This window comes from Phaethon aethereus (assembly GCF_964289735.1).
Source record: "Phaethon aethereus genome assembly, chromosome: 1".
NCBI classification, from domain to species: domain Eukaryota; kingdom Metazoa; phylum Chordata; class Aves; order Phaethontiformes; family Phaethontidae; genus Phaethon; species Phaethon aethereus.
In genome coordinates, this window is record NC_138575.1 from 119654164 (window position 1) to 119674533 (window position 20370).

Below are 20370 nucleotides of genomic sequence, written 5' to 3' on the forward strand. Positions count from 1 at the left end.
TCTACAAAATTGCTTCTCTCACAGGGAAGATTATTAGGCCTATAAAAAACACACTATTTCTCAACAAGTGAGGCGCATGGTCAGTTACAATCGTATGTCCATTTCTGTAATTAGCAGGTTGCTTGGCTTCGAAAAATCTAGGGAAACCTCTGACACTGTAAAGACTTTCTTAGATGATGAGTGTTTGATTGCCTTAGAATGTGGGACAGAACTGAATGTATATTAGCAAAAGGCAATATAGTAGCATATTACAAATTGACTAGCAATTGTAGCACTGAGGATTTAGTTTACAGTATTAAGCAATGCTTTGCCTCTTGATTATACTTTCTTCATTCTCTAGTTGTGCATGGTGTTTCTGCTGCAGTAGTGGAAAGGGAGAGCTGGGAAGAACAACTCTTATTACTCTCTTCTCTGCTTTCCCTGCCCCTGCCATGCATAGCTGCTACATCTATTTGTTTTTAAGCAGTGGTTGTGCTAGGGTAAAGGATCTTGTACTTAGAAAGGGTAGAGAGGGGGAAAGAGGCCTAAGCACCTTCTTATACTGATGCCTTCGGTACAGGGAACTTCTGTAGTCACCTATCCCACCCCTTCATAAGATGTACCCAGCTGAGAATAAGGTGAAGAACATAAAAGAAAGCATAAAATGATGGAGAAGACCGCTACTTCACTGAAGCCCTAGTGGTTCCTGAGCCAGAAGTATATGAACTATATGAATAGTACCATAATCCTTGATGGTGTTATAGTACTTGTTAGCTGATTGTGAAAGTGTGCCATAATAATCTTTGGCATGTAGGCAAATGTGATGTTGATAAAAGCGTAGAAATTTCTGTTTCTTGAAAATCAGATTACATACAAAGTACATGTACAAACTCATGATGCTGATGTCCTGTTATTTTGTAGAGATCATCTTGATTTGAAGGTAGAGTCTAAAGCCATCCAAGATAAACTCTTCTGTACTGTGCAACAGGTAACTGGAAATTCAGAAGCATATGACTTTAAACATAAATGGTTTGTCACCTTTTCAGTAACACTGTCCAAAATCTCGGTTCATTCAAAAATCTAACACTTCATGCTTAGCCTGACTTTTATCAGGAGACAAAGATTACCCTGGTTTATACCGTCTTGTTGCTGTTAGTCTTTTGCTTCTCCTCCTTCTGCTCCTGCAAGACCTCACACAGGAAATTAGTGTAACAAAACTCAGTGTAGTCATAGAATAACTTAGCTAAAACTATGAATTAGTAATATAGTTCCCTTGTATCTTAATCTGTAAGAAAACCTGCAAAAATCGCTGGGAGTCATTCAGGGATTTATAATACCCCTCCCAAAGTTCTGACTAAATATGTTTTCCTCTGTTTGAGACATATATTTGGAAATGATCATAAAACATTTTGCTGAGCAGCTGTTTAAAATGCTATAAAAACAATAAATTGAGAATTCTCCTTCTCAGGTCTTCTTGGCAATGAATGATGAGTATCCCAAAGCTCTTGAATGAAATCATGGGGACCTACATAGTTAATCATTTCGTCTCTGTTAATTTGGGGAAGTAGATACCAGAAATCTCTATTATGATTAATTACCTCACAAGACAAAACTGGATTCAGGAGAAGGTGCATGTTCTGCCTGCACTAAGACCCCTTATTTCCTTTAAAATAACTTTTTGTAAGGCTAATGCATTACTAGTATCAAAAGTAAGGTTTTTAGTTGCCTTAATCAGCTTCATATGTCATGTAGCTTAACATTATTAGTTTAAATTAATATAATCTGTTCTATAACTATGTGCTCTGACAGCATGTCCTGGTTTCAGCTGGGATAGAGTTAATTTTATTCCTGATAGCTGGTATAGTGCTGTGTTTTGGATTTGGCATGAGAATAATGTTGATAACACACTGATGTTTTCAGCTGTTGCTAAGCAGCTGTAGGGCTTAGACTAAGTCAAGGACTTTTCAGCTTCCCCTCCTCTGCCGGTGGGGAGGTGCCCAAGAAGCTGGGAGGGGGCACGGCCAGGGCAGCTGACCCAGACTGGCCACAGGGATGTTCCCTACCATGTATCAGCGTGCTCAGTGTGTAAACTGGAGTTGACTGGGGGGTGGGAATTGCTGCCCGGGGATGGGCTATCGATTGATGATAGCAATTGTTGAGTAGTGCATCACTTGTTTTTGTATATTCCTTTATCAGTAATATTATTATTGATTCCTCTATTTTTGCTGTCCTATTAAACTGTTTTTATCTCAACTCATGAGGTTTGGGTTTTTTTTCCCCCCTCGATTCTCTCCCCCATCCCACCGGGGGAGGAAGAGGTGAGCGAGCAGCTGCTTGGTGACTAGTTGCTGGCTGGGCCTAAACCATGACACAGCGTTACCTTGTATCAATAGTTCTAGGAAATTAAAATAAGTCTGAAAGATTTTTTTTTCATTAACTTATTTCTGCGTTTTTGTCTTTTCTGTATCTATTTTTAGTTTCCACTGTCCCTGCCACTTTTGTTTATAACTGTCATTGTATCATGGGTATTTTCTTGTGCTTGTCCTTTTTGGTTAGTTGACAGGACGAAGACAAAATAAGATCAAAATTCTTAGATGCTTAGGAAAATAGAGCAGGACATGCATTATAGCATCTCAAAAGCCTAATTCAGTTCACAGGAATACAATTAAGTACACCATTACAATAATGTTAAAACAAATTGGGCAACTCAAAAGTTATGTTCCATTCTTTCCAAACCTTCCCATTCTTCAGTTTTTCCCTGCCCATGACTGTCTTCAGAATCCCAGGCTCAAATGTTAATATATGGGGAAGAAAAAAAGGGGCAGTTGACTAAAAGCTTGTAAAGCAGATTTATTCATACGGATTAATTCATACTGAAATGAGGTAGTGGCCTAAAGTACAGAAGTGGACCTCCTTGTTACTCTTTGTTTTTTGCTTATGATTGCAGGAGTAGGTGTTGCAGGAGAACATAGTTAAACTAGTTCTACCCTGGCACAATGATCTGCTTCCTAAAGCTAATTTTATTTTCAGAGTTTCAAAAGATCAAAGGAATAGAAGTTCCTAATCCTGTAACTGCTTGCCTTGATTTACAGTCTCACTGCTGGAAATTCCTGCAGAGTTCAGGAAGTATCTGTAGTGAAAAGCTAATAACACAATGCATTCTGAAACCTTCTAGTGTTAACTATTAACCTAGATGGAGAGAAAGCATAGGCAGAAGGAGATGGTTCTCAGATTTTTCAAAAATGTTTGTACACAACTGAAGTGTACAAGTGAAGAAAAGCATAAGTCTGTTTTTGTGTTTTGTTGGGGTTTTTATATGTAAGAAGGATTAAACTGATGCTTGAACTAAACTTGAAACTTTATGGAGAGAAAAGGATCTAAACTTAGAACAAAACCTAGATATTTTTAAGAGCTTAGCAGCAGTAGGTCTGTGAAAATCTTAATTTTCTGGAAGTTGTATTTACAACAGTTTTATTAAAATGTACCTGATTTGCTGCTTTAAAAGTGAAATTATGATAAAACTGTAGGAAGTACAGAATTTTAACAGTTGTCTGTTGGCAAAGCTTGCTTGCTCTAAAAAAAAAAGGGGGGGGGAAGACTATTTTGTTTTGGACTTACTGTTTTCCTAAATATTTTAGGTGGATTTAACTATGTTGCCAGAGGAGGTTAAATCCCTTGTTCATGATGGTTATACAGCCTTGATGGACCAGCGGTGTCACAGTGCTGAACAAGCCTTTTCACAATTGTTGACCATTCTAAATCCTTCAGAATTAAAGGTAAGTTGAGAGTAATAACTTAGTTATTAGGGTGATAGAGGTTTATGCTTTCAATCCATGTTTCATTCCTTCTTTCCCCCAAAATAATCGTTATCATTGAATTATTGCTTGTGATGTTGACTACAGTGCCAGGTGTTTCACTGACATGTATGCCAAGGAGCTTACAAATGAGAAAAATTGAGAACAGGATTAAAAAAGTCCATAGTAGCATAGGATGTGTTTTTGTAACGTTCAGCATACCTGTGCATTCCTAGATGCAATCTAAAAAATATTTACCAAAATAATATTCTTACAAGAATAATAAGATATTCTTATCAAATATCTTATTTGATAAGGAACTACTGCCCGTCGTCAGCTTAACCTTTATTCATAATGATGTAGAATAAAAAGAATTTATATTCTTCAGGTGAGATAACTCTTTAACGGCAAATACTGTGATATTTTGTGTATATGTATCTAGCCAGTCGGGCACTGACCCATTTGTCATTCTAGATTTCTTTAAATTATTGTACTGTAGTATTAAGTTTGTGTGACAATATGTGTGTGCATGTGTCACTGTTTCAAGCTCCCGTTTTAGTAAGGGCTGTTGCAGTGCCAGCAAGAAGTCTGTCCAAGCAAGTAATGCACCAATCCATCTGGAATTGTGACCCAGTTTATTAGGAAGAAAAAGGTTGAGAAAGGTTGTGTTTGGGGTTTGTTTTTTTTTTTAAAGAAATTTTTATTTAAAAAAAAAAAATAAAATCTGCTCAATTCTGAACATGAAATATAACAAAGACACACTGCACTGCATGAAGTCAACGTAGTAAGGCCTGTAGTTACAGCATTTCTAAAAGCAGATGTTTCAGGATGTATCACTTTGAAATACATAGAGGTGCCAAATGACCATCAGTAAAGGTGTAGTTAACCTTCAATTTTTATGCTAATTGTAACATAAATCTGGGTAGAGGCTGTGATAAGAAGGATGAGAAAAAAGTTTCCTACCTCTGTTATAGTGAAGATCTCTGATTCACAGTAGACAGTAATGTTCTAGTTACAAGCAAAGTGTTTTGTGCACACTATTACTGTAATTTGACTTTATTTGCAGCAACTGAATCTTCGTATTATTAATTATGTTGTAATCATCTATGGACATGCCACTGCTCTTCTTGGAATAGGACAGCCTGAGGTATGACATTAAGCCATTATATTGCCTTTATTCAAAATTCTACTTCAGATAGTTGGCTATCCATTTTTGTCTCTTCTTAACAGACATAAAATGAGTAGGGAAGGAAAGCTTTTGTCACATTTTGGAAAATCATACCCTTTAATATCTGAGACTAGATCTTTTAATGGTTTTTGATAAGTTAAGCTACCAAATAAAAATGGTTTTTTTCAACTTTCAAATGAGTTTCTTAAGTATTAATGAAGTATAGTCAACTATTTTTCTTGGTTGTAACGTAGTTATGCACTAGTATTTCTAACACAAATATTCTGCTTCTAAAGCAAGAGAAAGAGAATGCTTTTGGTTCTGGAAAACGCTAAAACAGAAGTGTGAGTTATTTGAGGCTTTTTTGTGGTTTGGGTTTTTCTTTCTGCAATGTTTAAAAATATTCAGTGTCTTAAAATGAATTTAAAAGTGTCTGGGTGTTTCTAGCTTAGTGAGCTCAATCATTTAATTTCATTATTTCAGAGGGAGACCATGTTTATAGAACAAGTTTCTTTTTTTAAAAAAGGGAAGCCTTTGTGGGTGATTGTTGCCTAATTCCCTTTACTGTTCATAAGACTGATCAAAGAATAGGACATACTGACCCACTCTCCTGGAGGAAAAAAAAGGACAGGAAAAGTGAAAAGCTTCTGACAGAGTGTCACATATTTTTGTCTTAAATTTATTTTGAAGGCATTGACAAAGGCTGAAGACCAGTTTAAGAAAATAATTGAACAGTACCAGGAAGAAAGATTTGGTTGTTTGGCATACTATGGAATTGGAAAAGTATACCTCAGACAAAACAGGTTGGTATAATGTAAAGCTTCAATATTTGAGACAAAAAATATTTTTATTTGAGAAACCATGTGTGAGGTTTGTTGTTGGGGTTTTTTTTTAATTATTCTTTGTTAATCACTAAATTCATATATCAGACTGGTACATTACGACTTCAAGTTTGTTACTGCTAAGGATGTAATGGCAGCCGCTGAGTCGAGCAGACGCCAGGGCGTGGGGATATGACCGACCAGCACATCCCTGCAGTGAAGGAGAGTTCATAGGAGAAGGGCAAAAAATGATGATCTCAGGGAAGAATGTATCACAAAGAAAGCTTATCTCAACACCAGGGAGGCTGGAGGGTAACCTTGGTTTTAGATAAGGCAGCTGCACCAGCGAGTCATCGGTTCCCCGAGACAGATAAAGAGGAATGTCTTCCTGAGCTGGCCAGACCAGCACGGGGGAGGGGGGGAGTCTATGTGCGGCTCAGCGGAACTTGAAGTGCAGAAACTGGACAACTAATAAACTTGAGAGCAAAGGGCTTCAGCTGGCTTCAACCCACCTATTCCTGGCAGTACTTCTTCCCAGAGTCCTGACGGTAAGCATATAGAGACCGGTAACGGGAATCATGCTTGTATTGATTGGACTGTGTATTGCAGTTGCTATGTTGTGCTTGTCTCGTGATTTCGCTATATCACTGTATTGCTCTACTTAATCAAAATCCCCCGTGGGTGGAGCCTGTGGTGGGTTGACCATGGCTGGCTGCCAGACCCTAACCCAGCTGTGCTCCCACTCCCCCTCCTCCATGGGAGAGCAGGAGAAAATAAGATAAAAAGGCCCAGAGGTTGAGATAAAGACAGGGAGATCACTTGCTAATTACAGTCACAGGCAAAAGAGACTCAACTGGAGGAAAAAGAATTCAATTTATTGTAGTCTTAAAGTAGAGCTGGATGGTGGGAAACAAAGTACAGGAAAAAAAAACAAACTAAAATAACCTTCCCCCTACCCTCCCTTTATCCCAGTCTCGGCTTCACTCACTCATTCCTGACTCCTCTACCTCCTCCTCGCCCGTGGCGCGGGTGGGTGTGGAGCGGGGTTTGTGGTCAGTCCCTGCCGCAGCGTGGGGCCTCACCCAGCTGCTGTGGCAGGGGCCCTCCGCGGCTGCAGAGTGGCTGTGTGCTCCAGCAGGGTCCTCTCCAGGGGCTGCAGGGGAATCTCTGCTCCGTGCCTGGAGCACCTCCTCCCCTCCTCCCTCTTACCTTGGTGCTTGAAGGGCTGTTTCTCACACTTTTTTTCCTTACACACGCACACACGTGCCCCCACACCCCAACACCGCTGGCCACCCAGACTGCCCCAGGCAGAGCAGCTCCCATGTCTAGCACTACCTGAACTCAAGTAAAACGTAAGTATAGGTAGCAGAGTCCTGTGCCTCCTCCCTGGCTGATCAGGGTTGAAGGTCAGTTGTGAACATATGCATGCCCTCACCCTCTCAGTCTGCCTCATATCCTTGCCTGGACTCTGGGCCCCTTACCCAGGCTGTTCTACTGGCTCGCACCTTGAAGAGTCCTTAAACAGATAACTTAATGAACCAGGTGCTCTTTCATTCCGCATACAGTTACTGTGTTTTTTTTCCTTGGATCATGAAATGAATCATGAAAGTATTGCAGGCCATGTAGAAGTTATTCATGTACGATCTGGACATGTTGTACCTGTTTCAAACTTCAGATTTTCGGATGCCCTTGATCAGTTTGTGAAATCACAAATAATGGTTAATCTCAAGATTGTACCTGGAGTATTAACTTGGCCCACAACATCTCAGGTCATTGAAGAGACACGAACAGAGAATTTACAGGTATGTTTTTAAAAAAAAAAAAAAAGTGTAAAAAACTGTTTTGCCAAATGGCCTTCTCAGGCGGGGATTGGGGAAGGTTGTCATCCTCCTCTCCACGTCCCCCCCTTGTTAAAACCAAAGAAAGGTGGGGGACCAAAGGGAGGTTTCAGCCTGGGACAGCTGGTGCCAGTGCTCCTGCTCATTGTCTAGAGGGTTTTTGGCCACAAGGCCTGGTCTTTGTAGAGCGGAACTCTTCTTGTGAGAACAGATTTGAGCACCTGGGAAGCATCCCATTCACAGCACGAGGGCAGGGGCTCTGTGTCATGTTCTGTGCTTGGGTATTTCTATGTAGTAACATGGTTCTGATCTGCTCCAAGTGTTTCATAATGCGTTAACTTCTTAGTTACCAAACTTTAAGTAGATGTGAATACTATACACAACATAATGCTGGAGAGAACCAGTTAAAAATTTGAATTAGCAAAAATGTAAAGCTCAAAATTGCAGCGGTGCTGCTATATTTAAAACCAAATAGGAGAGTTTGACCATATAGTTCTTGGTCGATGCAGTGGGAGTTGTATAGTGAAATTCCCAGTTTGATTTGAAAAATTTAACTTGTCATTCTGACATTACAAATTGCTTTCTCACACTTAACAGCTTTTTATTTTTTTTAATGATTACTACTATTGTTGTTTTTAAACTATAAATGAGTCACTGTTATTTGTGAAAGATTTCTGGATAAACCATGCCATGAGAGGCAGGACGCATGAGCTCCTCTGCATGGAGGCAGTTTGACACAGTAAAACATGCATTTTTATATATATATTTTTATATATATACAAATATATATATATAAAATAACCATAAAACAGATTATTCAGTGTATGACCCTGGCTATACTATACTGACCTGTTTTGTTTCTGGTAGAAGCAGCAGTACTGTTGATTCCTAAACAAAAAATGACCTAAAGATTTCTCATAGACCCCCAGCTGACACTACAGTAGTCTGGCCACATTAATACAGTAGCGGTCTGGGACTTCTGGAGGGCAGAATGCAAATATCTGAAAGGCTGTAACTGGTGGTCTGTTTGTTTATAGTAATGTTTTATTAATCTGGGCTGAGTGACAATCCTGTGGGACTTGAGCTGACTTTACGTAAAGTCACTGTAATGTCTTTACGCTGTTCTGGGAGATCTCACTAGCTCCAGTGCAGGGTCAGGTCTGAGCTGTCCCTAGGAATGTACTTAATTGTGTAACCCAGAAGCCAGGTGAGACACTCCTGAAATGGTGGAAATGAGCACATGCTCCCATTTTTGTCACGTTATCTGTGTAAGCTGGCTCATCATTCTGGCGATGGAAAAACTTACTATATTCTCTTGTGTTTGGAATTGGTCAGCATGTAAAACACTGGTCCAAGATAAACCTGCATGCAGGGAAGCTAAGAGTGCCTAGCTGATAGCAGCTCAAATGGGCTTTTGAATATTGCGAGAAAAGGACAATCCCCCATAGCTTTTACTAGAAAAGAGTTGTTCTTTTGGTATTAGTTGTCTGCTGTTCAAAAAGAGATACGTGTTTCACTGCAGAATTCCCTAGAGATTTGTAAGTAGATACCGAATCTTTTCCTGGTTTTTGTGCAATTTGTCTTACATCATTTTGTGTTTCTCAGTTGATTTTAAAGAATTGTATTGAGGAATGCAAGTTCCCTCCAGAACCAGATGCAATTTGTCGATATCAGCAATGCCATGGCCACTCCAAAATCCAAATATTTTTTACAGACCCAGACTTTAAGGTAAATTTTTAGTTTAAAAGGGTTTGGGAAATAAAACTTTGTGTTCACATGTTTTCTGCCCCCTTTCATATTGAAGAGCTATCGGGAATACACCATCTTACCCTATCCACTGTTAAGTTGTGCACTGTTTTATCTTTTTTTAAAAAAAGATGTTAAATTCATACTTTTTCTCAATATTAGGGTTTTATACGTATTACTTGCTGTCAGCAATGTAGAGTGGATTTTCATATCAGTTGTTGGAAAAAGTTGAAAACAACAAACTACAGTGATAAAAATGATAAGGTAAGAGCTCTGTCAGACTATAAGCATTTTATTTTTCTTTTTAAGTCAAGATTATAGCATTCCTTTGGTTTGTGATAAGTGCAGTGCTACGGCCTGATGTCTCACCTTCGTGACAGTGGCAGGAGGAAAGTCAGGAAAGCAGTCTCTTGCTAAATTGTCTGACATGCAAGTGGGAGTAAAGCTTGCTGTTGTCTAGAGAAGAAAGGCTTGTCTGTGTGAAGGCTTAGTGTGCTTAGCTTGTTTATTTTGCATCATTTATGTCCTTCCAAATGGAAGTTTTATTCCTTCTACAGTCTTGCTGTTGATGCAACAGTTCAACATTGAGTACATCTAAAGTACAAAATACGGTATCAGCAGCCGGTATAAAATGAAGGGAAGTCCAGGCAGAGTACGAACTCATAAAAGAATATTCTTAAAGTTGACTCTTGAATGTGAAGTTGGAGGAAGAGGGGCTTTGCTATAGCTTTGGGAATAAAAGGTGTATGCGACAGATCTAGGATCCTTTTCATTTGCAGTCCTTGCCAAGTCAGCTGTTGCTTGCTTTCCTCATCCAATAAGAGTTTAGGGCTGTGCTAGCTTTAATTACCTTGGTCACTTAAAATTAAGAAACTCTAATCTGTATAAGAACACAGATTTTGTATGAATTTAAAAGCCTGTGCTGTGTGTATCATTTTCTCCTACAGGATTTTCTTCAAGAATTGTGTTTAACTCCTGATTGTACAGGCCTTATTTCAAAAATAGTTATTTACAGTTCTTCTGGTCTGGTAAAATGTGAAGTAAGTAAATGTTCATATATAGTATGAAAACAATCTTTAAAATATTTACTCTGGTGAAGGAGATAAAGTGAAGATGAGAATGTAACTGCAAACTCATAAGTAATATGCTATCTTGACTACAGAATCTGAGCATTATTTAGGAATACTAATTGCCTGTTCTCTTCTTACCTGTTATTCAGTGGAACAGGCATTACATTATGCTGTTGGTTAGAATTGTCATGGACGGGAACTGGAGCTTTCTTTTTTATTTACCTTACGTGATATGAAAGGAACTGTTAGTTTAACTCAGATCTTGCTAAATGAAATAATTGCATTGGAAGAGTGCTCTTAACCCTCTACAGAGTCACAGGAAGAAGGATACTTCTTCCCAGAGCAGTATTGGTCTGAGAAATGCAAAAAAAAAAAAAAAAAAAAAAAAAAAATTACAAAGTTTGCTTCCTGGCAAACTTTATATAGCAAAACAGCCTTCAGTTCTTCCTGACTTTGTGTTATCTTTCACCCTGTCTTTTCTGTGGGTAAAGACGTGTTGCTGTATACCGAGTTGTAGCAGTAGCAGATAATTTTCCTTAGACCTTCATGAGGCTTATGTAGGCTGTGTTATCTCTCCTGTGGTATTACTTTTACTGCTTTCCAAAGCATCAAATGTCCCTGGGTTTTGAGTACAGCAATGTTGCATTGTAACCCAAATTTAATTAATAAGATGTCACTTATTTTGGTAGTTTGAACAAAAAATCACAAAAAAGAAGGAACCACCAAGAGCCAGTATTAAACAGAAATGTTCAAGGTAAGCTCTCTACTCTTTAAAACTCATTTGAGAACAAAACAGATTTCTCTAAGATTGCTTTTCATACCTTTTTAAGAATTGCTGAAATACCACAAATACTTCAGAAAGCTGTTCTTGCCCTTTGCCTCTGATAAATTAAAAAGCCTGGTAAAATACGATATGATCCAATTATAAAAGCATTTAAATTAACTTGTAAAAGAAGATACAGAGCTACAGTTGTATAACATGAGCACAGGAAGACATTAACTGGTGTTGCTGAATAAATTCTTGGTACCTGTCTAGTGGTCATACAGTTCTTTAAAAACAACTTTTTAAGTTTGGTCACAGGAAACTTTTTTCAAACGTACAGCAGATGAGTTGATGCAAATCTGCTTTTCCGCACCTCTGTATTGAGGGATAAATTGTCCTTTGCACCATGGACTCCCTGGCAATTTGAACCAATAGTTTTTGAATATATAAATTGCTGTAGTCATCTTTAAGTGAAACCTAATTTCATTGTGAAGTCTGTGGGCAGGGAAGTAACATGTTATTTGGGGAAAGTGTGATCTGGAGGCTGCGTGCAGAACTTGAGGACTGTTTCTTTACTTTTGTTCTCCATACACGTCTTTCATTTGTGCTAAGATACTTATCAATTGGAATGCTAAAAGAATGGGTGTCTAATATTCTTCTTAAGGGATTGAGTGTCTTAATTATATATGCAGTGCAAGTTGAGTGTAACTAGATTAGGATACCACCTCTATTTTCAGTTTGAGATTGCAAGCATTGTTCTATTCCTTCCCCTTGCTAGAGGGAAGAAACTCAGCAAGATTTTTAGCTGGATGGGAGAGATACTGCTATGTGGCATAAGTTCAACACCACTGTTCCACAGCATTTACTATCTAACCAACTTTATATGAATGTTTAGAAAGTGTAAATAAAAACAACATATAACGATGTTATTTCAGTTGTACCTTTGACATAATTGAGTTTACACTTTTTGGTCAAGTAAGGTTATAAATAACGAGGAATCATGCTGAGAGGATAAACAAAATTAATTTTTAAAATTTAAGGAAATTCAAATGTTACTATGTCATTCAAAATGCTGAGTTATAAATTAAGAAAAAAACTTATAGTATTCAGTTAATCCTAATTCAGACAACATTAATTGGAGTAGAAATTATTGCATCTTGCATTCTTACACTTCCGTACTTGATTTTTAGTGGTCTCTTAACTTCTAAATGAAAAATAGCTTTATTATGGTTGTACTTTAGAGCATAATATTTTATAGTAGAACTGAGCTTATAGCTATTTTAAGACATGGGAAATAACGGAGATGTGCCTAACTGCTTCGGCAACTTACCTCAGCTAATGTTAGGCTCACTGTATAATTGCTTTTTTCAGTCTCAGGAAGTTAAAAATTAAACAAGAAAAAAAATTACGAAGAAAGCATGCACGTGAAGAGGCACAGAATTTTGCTAAAAAGAAAATAGAAGAAAACCAGATGGGAAATGAAGCATCTCAATACAGTGATCACAGTGGTATGTGGAAGTATAGGTTATTGTTCTAAGTTATCACGAGGTAGCATAAGTAGCATTCTGAATGTCCTAAGTGAAATTATAGCGGAGTAATAGTGAACATAATCCCGCCCTTAAAGACTTGCAGTTTTACTTAAGATTACTTTTATTTCAGTTCTGGTTTTAATTTCTAAGTAACTGTAAGATGTTAGTGTATGGTTGAGTTCCTTCTAGAAAACCTTTATTCTTGTTTCATTGGTTCATGAAGAAGCAGCCTGAAGAGGGCAAAGGCTCAAATTCCAAATTAATCTATTTAAAAGTGCTTTCAGAAAAAACTTTATGCACAGCAAGTTGGGACACTGCTACAGAAAAAACCCAACTGCATCTCAGATAAAGAATGAACTATATCCTAACTGCAGAAACTGCAATGACTTGAAATGTGTATTTCAGAGGATTGGGGAAGTAAAATACTTCAACCTATAGGTACGCAGTCAGTTAATGCTTCAGCTTTTGTATTCCAGTTATGTTGCAGTATTAATGTATTTTAGAGGTTTGTACTTCCACTGCATTTTGTATTAGGGCAAGCTATGGTGCAAACAAAAATAGGTGATTTGTAAATTTTCTAACAAATTTTTGTCTGTATTATTAACTTTAAAATATTGCTCACAGTAATTTCCTTGTAGAATTCCACATTAAATACTTTGCGGGCCCTTTTTCATCCCATACATGCCATACCGTGAGTTCTCCAGAACGCTGTTGCCAGTTCAATGGCATATCCTGGCACTTTCTCCAGAAAACACTCACGTGCTAATCTTTTTAGGTTTTTTTTTCCCTTAACCGTTTTATTTGAGCAGTCCTTTCCGTTGGCACCATAGATTACTAATTTTGCTTCTATGTCATTTTCCAAAATAATGCTCAGTTGACTGTGTTGTTTTTTTTTAAGTCTAGGCTCTCTTCTTTCCAATAGCTTATCTTTAGTTCTGGCCCTTGGATCCACTGCAGGTCACTCACTCACATGTATATCTCTTGACTATCCCAAATGTCCTTAAAACCTCTAAGAACTAAAAATGTGTTTGGTGTGACAAAAGCACTCACCCTGCAGTACTGTGGGTAAAAGTTGGTACACCTGATGCAGGAATATGTCAACACGAAGCAACTTTAACACAGTTCTGCAAATATCTGTGCATTCGTGCTGGCTAACCTTTTTAATTTGTCCTGAGTTAATTCTGTAATAAAATTCAAGTCTTGCATGTCTTTGGAGACAAGCTGTCTGTTACCCTGTTTTTTCTCTTGGGGAAATTTCATGAGGATATCTTTCAAAAGAACTTCTAATTTAATCTCCCAAGCTGTCTGAGAGGTTGAGAGGCCAGTTGTAGGGAGAGCTAGATCACAAAGGGATGTTTTGTTTTATTAGCAGCCATAGCTACCTTTAAATAAGAACAAATCTGCTTATAAATTGGAGAGGAGCACTTGTTTGTATGCACATTTTAAAAAAACAGAGGTTTTTAATGTAGACTCCTGCAGGATAAACTAAGGCATGGCTTATACCAGTAGACTTCATTGAATCTGTCAGTATGCTTGGAACTGTTTGTGTTACAATGCTTAATTATTCCAGATGTAATGTGTAGTGGTCTGTTTTTAAAAAACTCTTTTCAGATCTGTATCTTTTGACTATGGTTGCTGTCAGTTAAGCTCTGAAAGTGGCCTTCTATAAATGTGTGGTCTTGAAAAATAACGAAAGGTTATATGAGCCAGTAACCTTTTTTACTCTTGTTCTACAAAGAACCAGTGGCAGGGTCAGGGTAAAGGTTTGCTACTAGGTGTATACTTGGGCATTCAAAAGTGTGCCTTTGCTCTGAGAACTGATGCAGACAGAATTCCCCCAAGCATCAGGGCTGGCATGCAGCCGACACAGTTAAATCTGTATAGACAATTGCTTGAAGCTACTATTACTGGTAGTTGTGGTTTTTGGTTTTTTTTTTTTTTTTTTACTGGCAGGTAATTTTTTTTTTTTTCTGTCTGAAATCTAGTTAAGATGCTAAGGATTGTTTCTTTGTGTAAAACAAATTTAAAACAATGTTGTGTCAAATTCATAATGCTAAGGCTAGTTTACGTGGAAAGTTATCTATTCTGTAATTTTCAGTGTTGTGATAAAACAAATAATTAAAAACACCACTTAGTCCAAATTATCTGTACTTTGAAGTTGATGTTTTTAATTGTGGTAAACAGACATGAAATCTTGTTTTGTTTGTTGTGTTGGTTTTTTTTAATCGCATTATAGGTTGTTTTCAAGATCTATATGCTGGTGATCAAGTCCTGCAGCATATCAGTCGAAATGCTGAACAAATAAAAACAGCTGTTCATGATGCTTCCAAACTATTAAAGGAATTACTTTCATGGTTTATAATCAGCGAGGAGGATTACACGTCGTATTCCAAAACTAATAGAATGTCACATGAAGTGATGGAGCAGCTCATCAGTTACTTAATTCAGGAAAAAAACAGAGTAAAAACAAGGGGTTTTATCCATGTGCTGTGTGAGCTGGAAGAAGTGGATCCCAAATTACACAAATGGCTGAAACATCTTAACAACTTGGGTAGGCTGTATGTTTATGTAATAGCAGAAGACCTTACCCTGTCATAATTGTTCAGTTTACAGATGAAAAGATAGCCTCCCCATTTTCCAGTCTTGCTTTCTTAACTTTAAATGGTAAAGTAAAGCTTTCCTCTTTTATATTTACTTGATCCTTAGCCAGAATTTCTAGAGAAAAATGACCATTGGTAACACAGGAACAACCTGTCTTGTCTCTGCAACTAAAGGATTCTAATACCAACAGAGCTTTGTCTGTGTAGGAAAGAAAAAAAATAAATCTGTTCAGTTTTCTAAGTCTTCAAATTCCAGAATAGGCTTAAATGATAGTATTTGCATAAATGATTTTTTTCTGGAAAGTAAATCATGGTAGGGTTTTTGTCATAAAAGTTTAGCTGACTGTATAACTTCAAAGTTATTTAACTTGGTGCTCTTTGGTAGGGTTGCCTTGCTGTGTAGTTTCCTATTGAATTTATAATGGGATGAAGGTAGAAGTTTGTTTTTGCGGGCAAAATGGACATAGGTTGCCAAAACTGTGGATGAGATTTAGGTTCTTAATTCTGTTCTGTTGCATTCATGTCCTTAAAGGAATTTATATAGACTTATGATACAAATAATAATTTGGTGTTGAGTAAAACTTACATAAATGCCATGTATAATTTTTGTTTGCATTTTCAAGACATGAAAGGTTTTACATAATGTTTCAGCTACTGTATATTTAATTTTTAGAACAAACTGTTCCTCTTTGAAGAAGAATATCACACTGTAAGCACTAAAACTCTAAAGCTGGAATGAAATGGTTTTTTCCATCTCTTTTAGGTCTGACAGCTACAAAGAACTTTCTCCTTCAATATGGACCATTTTTAAGAGAGCTTGACCTTTCTATTTTAACTACACTCTGGAATGATAAGTATGGTAGTAAATTTGACTATGTGACAGCTAGTCCTGAAGACCAAGAAATTTGTGATTATTTCTTAAAACCACCCCTAGAGAAAACCCGTTGTTTTATATGGCTGTTAGAAGACAACAGAGAAAATTTTCCAGTTCTTCATCAAGCTTTAGATGAATTCTTTGATAAAATGCGTAAGTATGCAAAGGTCATCGTTCTTACAAGCATTGTATTTTGTCTGTTGTCACACCACATTTGATGGGCTCTGTAAAAGGCCAAAACCTCAGCAAACTACTAACCTCTTCATTTTATGGGATCTGTGTTCAGTGCTTAAAATGCAATACGGCCTCACAAGGCAAGCCACCTTTTTTTAGGTTGCATTCTGCTGTTTTATTTCATGTGCCACAACCAGCACGTGAGTTTACCTTTATGCATATGTGATGTTCAGCCAAAAGAAGTATTTATCTTTCAGTTTAAGCATAAATATTCTGCAGCTACAGTCTTTGAGATGTTTTGGTGAAATACTACTACTACTACTAATTATTATAATTTCATAGCTCACAAATATAAGTTACATAAAATTGTTTACGAATGTGACTTTGTTATCCTTTCAATAGATGATCCTACCATTATATTAAAGAAACAGGGAAATGAAAATATATCGGTAAGTGAACTTAATGTCTGTTTGGTATAAGCTCAGAAAGAAGTATGATGTGGTGTTTTACAAATGTGCAAAAGTGAATAGAGACGTGCATCTCTGTATGATGACATACATCATCATCCTTCAGACCTGATTAGAGATTTACTTTTTTATCTTCTCCCTTCCACTCCCCCCCTCTTCTCTTATAGCGTTTGAAGACTGCGTACCATTTTTCCTAAACTTCCGTCAATAAAATACTTGGTTAGGGTTTTCTCCCTGGTTAAAACACAAACCAGCAGTGTACCTTTTAGATTAGGAGCATTTCAAGGATGCGGATGAGGAAGCTGTTGTGAAAGGGGATGACAGTACACTGATGTGCTGTATCACCTCTTTTGGCTAGGGAAAATAAGGTGCATGGGAATAGCATTTACATAGTACTTGATAACGGCAGTTTGGTGTTAACCTTAAAAAATGTCTCTCTAAAAGTATAATTGGGGAATTTAAAAAAAAAAAGTGCACAATATACGGAGAGACTCCTATTAACAGCTGTATCTGCATACTTACCATGACAACTAAACTTAAAATGTGATTCTTCCCTGAGTGTGCTTAACTTGAATCTGCATAATTTTGGACACTAATTGTACTGTACATTTTATAGTCCAAAGCAACAAATGGGAAGGTGGCATAACCCACCCTTACCTTCAGATGTTAAGGAAATTATAAGGCTAGGAATTTGATGTTTGTTCCTCTAATAAGCAAAGTAAATTAGAAGTGAGTTAAGACATATTTTTGCATTTGTTCATTACAATTTATAGATGCTTTTCAGATTCAAACCGTAAGTCTTCAACTGTACGTCATTCTAAATCACTTTTTGATTAGTATCTTAATTAAAATCCATTCTAATTGGCAGTAGTATATTATGTATTTTGGTTAATTATGTGTTTGAGGCACTCTCATTTAAAATTATTCTAGCCTGCAGATAAATTTATCTGTACAAAACCAAGATTTACTTTTGATACAGAATAAATTTTTTGAGTTAATTAATTAAAAATGCATCTTAATAAGGTGGGAAATCCTTTGCTTTTTCATTTCATGAATTGGAAATCTAAGAATGAAATGAAAGCCATTACAATAAAACTACTTCTATTCCAGTGTTAGTTATATCCTAAAATAAACTGTTGCTAAGTTACTGTTAGTAGCATTATGTTAATCTGTAATCAGTCCTATTAAAAAGTGAAGATGCATTTTAGTTTCTTCATCATTGCATAGCTTAGAAAATTGAAGTGACCAGAACATTTGACAGCTCTGTTTGCTTCTTGTTCCCCAAATGAAACTGCGTTGTGTGGGATGTCACAGCTGCTTAGGTATGCAATTTCAGCTATAAGTAATGAGTTGGCATCTGAAATACTAAAATGAGACTAAATATTCTGGTTTTAAAAATCAATGTTCTATGTGTTTAAAGAGGAAAATTATGAAAAGGAACAAAACAGATAAATTCTTGCAAAGCTCTGTTTCTTTTTGTGTTTTCCAGCTGGGGATGGAGTGGAGCGAGGGAAGATTGCATGCTTAACCTTGTAAATCTTGCTGGTCAAACCAGAATGAGAATTTTAATATGCAGCTTTTAAAAATTTACATACTTGTTTTGGAAATGCATCATAATTTTATTCTAATGAAAAAAACAGTTACTTTATTTTTTTCTGTTTCAGACTAATGCTATTAAAGTTAAAAACAAAAACAGGAAGAAGAACTCAAAAGACTCGAGGGTCAGTAACTTTTTAGCTGCTTACTACAAATAGGTTTTTTAGAATTGCTGGCCTTCACATGTACGGAGGCTGTTTTCCTAAATATCTTATGGAGACTGACTCTTGAAGTTCTTCCTGAAGTAAAATAATGCTGTTAAGACTCAATTAATGCAGTTTTGTTTTGTTAAAATATTAATTTTTCAGTATAAAAGGTATTTCTAAACTTAGAAAAAAATTATTTATTAATAACTTTGGCTCTGACTGGGTACCAATACGTTCAGTCTATCCACTGTCTTCATTCTGAATCACTGTTTTGATCTTAATTTCCCATGTGGGGAAATGAAAAAGCACTTGTAAATACAGTACATTGATTGCACTATGTAATTAATACTTTATGCTCCATTTTCTTTTGCACTGACAAATAGCAAATTCAGAGAAGGACACATTACCAGTTATTTTGAGAAGGAAAAATGTGTCCTTACACTTTATAAAATAGATCTGAAATTATGTCTTTAGCTGTATTTTCTGATAATTTTTATGGGCATATCAGTGACTGAAGATGCGAGCGTTCCATTTATGGCACAGAAAAATGTTATCAGTTGTTCAGTATTTTATAGATTTTGCTAGGAGTAATATCCTACCTGAAAATTACACTGTCTTTTTGTCCTGCTTTTCTAGGATTTCACTTTATTGAAAGCTTCAGATACAATCTTCTTTATTTCCTCCATGCCCCCACCTTTTTACAATTTTACTAGAATTTCAAGAGTAAACTTAAGATTTTTTTCCTGTTCTCATCAGGCAGGTTTTTCTTTTTCTGATTTGGATGCATTTATACAAGTCTCTGTATTTCAAAAGTTATTAGATAATAAAAATTGAAAGACAGCTAAACATTTGTAACGGTGCACATAAGAATAGCAGGTGTCATATTAAAACCATGTGGAACTATGGAGAACTCAGACTTAATTGTAGTAAAATTATTAAAGCTTGAAGGCTCTCAAATGTAAAGGAAGGGGTTCTTAGAAAGTCAGTTGATGTGCAGCCCAGTGGAAAGAAGTTATACAAAAGTTTTAACTAAGTGAGCTATAGTTTTGGGTTTTTTTTCATCCAAACTCAGTGAAAATTAAGGCACATCTAGGATTTTGATGAAATGGATAAAAAAAGAGGGAAGTTGGGCTGAATATCCCAATTTCTTTTTCCAAAATAAGTTCTGAAGACATTAATAATTTTAAATTCAGAACTTTCTCAATATGGCCTAGTACTGTTAATTTTAAGTTTTGCAGTTCATAATATGGCATCTGAACATAATAAAGTTGTGGAACAAGGTTCAGTGTAAATAAGTTACTTATACTCTTTACAGTGGATCATTTTGCATATACTTTTGTGAGATAAAAAAAATAATGATCTCTCTATCAATTAGTCTATTTTAGTATTATCCAGTGGAGTTAGTACAGCACCACGAGAAGAAGATAAGATATTTGCAGAAGGGAATACTTTGTAAGTACCATCATGCATCTTGGCTTTTATTGCCCGAACTCCAAAGTGCTTTGCAGGTACCAAAGAAGACAGAGTCTTAGAAACACAAAGTCTGGATTAACATATAAGTGTTTTTGATATGAGCTAGTATAGAGCTGTTACTTCTCTGCTTCCAAGACAGGTGTATGGGATATTAGAATTTTAAACATCTTAGCAGTGTAGGAAGTAACCAAATGGTTGCCAGGCTGCAGCCCAATACGTATTCTAGGCCAGCAGCTATTCTTTCAAGCAAAATCTTGCTTCACGTTCCATTTTAACGTAGCAAGAAATTAATTGGTAAATTTGTACATACTCCATCAGTCACAGCTGAACTA

The 20370-nt window shown here is 36.6% G+C and overlaps 1 protein-coding gene across 1 annotated transcript in view; it reads left to right on the forward strand.

Moving 5' to 3' along the window:
• TTC3 (tetratricopeptide repeat domain 3) overlaps positions 1–20370 on the forward strand; it is a gene marked incomplete at its 5' end in the record, with an annotated part of 66721 nt that overhangs the window by 31143 nt on the left and 15208 nt on the right. The window contains 15 exons of the mRNA XM_082004742.1: positions 901–967; positions 3618–3755; positions 4840–4920; positions 5632–5744; positions 7438–7564; positions 9206–9328; positions 9509–9610; positions 10294–10386; positions 11106–11170; positions 12551–12687; positions 14945–15259; positions 16072–16335; positions 16759–16805; positions 18488–18544; positions 19941–20017. Coding sequence (XP_081860868.1) covers positions 901–967; positions 3618–3755; positions 4840–4920; positions 5632–5744; positions 7438–7564; positions 9206–9328; positions 9509–9610; positions 10294–10386; positions 11106–11170; positions 12551–12687; positions 14945–15259; positions 16072–16335; positions 16759–16805; positions 18488–18544; positions 19941–20017 — 1806 coding nt within the window. The remainder of the gene's footprint in view (positions 1–900; positions 968–3617; positions 3756–4839; positions 4921–5631; positions 5745–7437; positions 7565–9205; positions 9329–9508; positions 9611–10293; positions 10387–11105; positions 11171–12550; positions 12688–14944; positions 15260–16071; positions 16336–16758; positions 16806–18487; positions 18545–19940; positions 20018–20370) is intronic.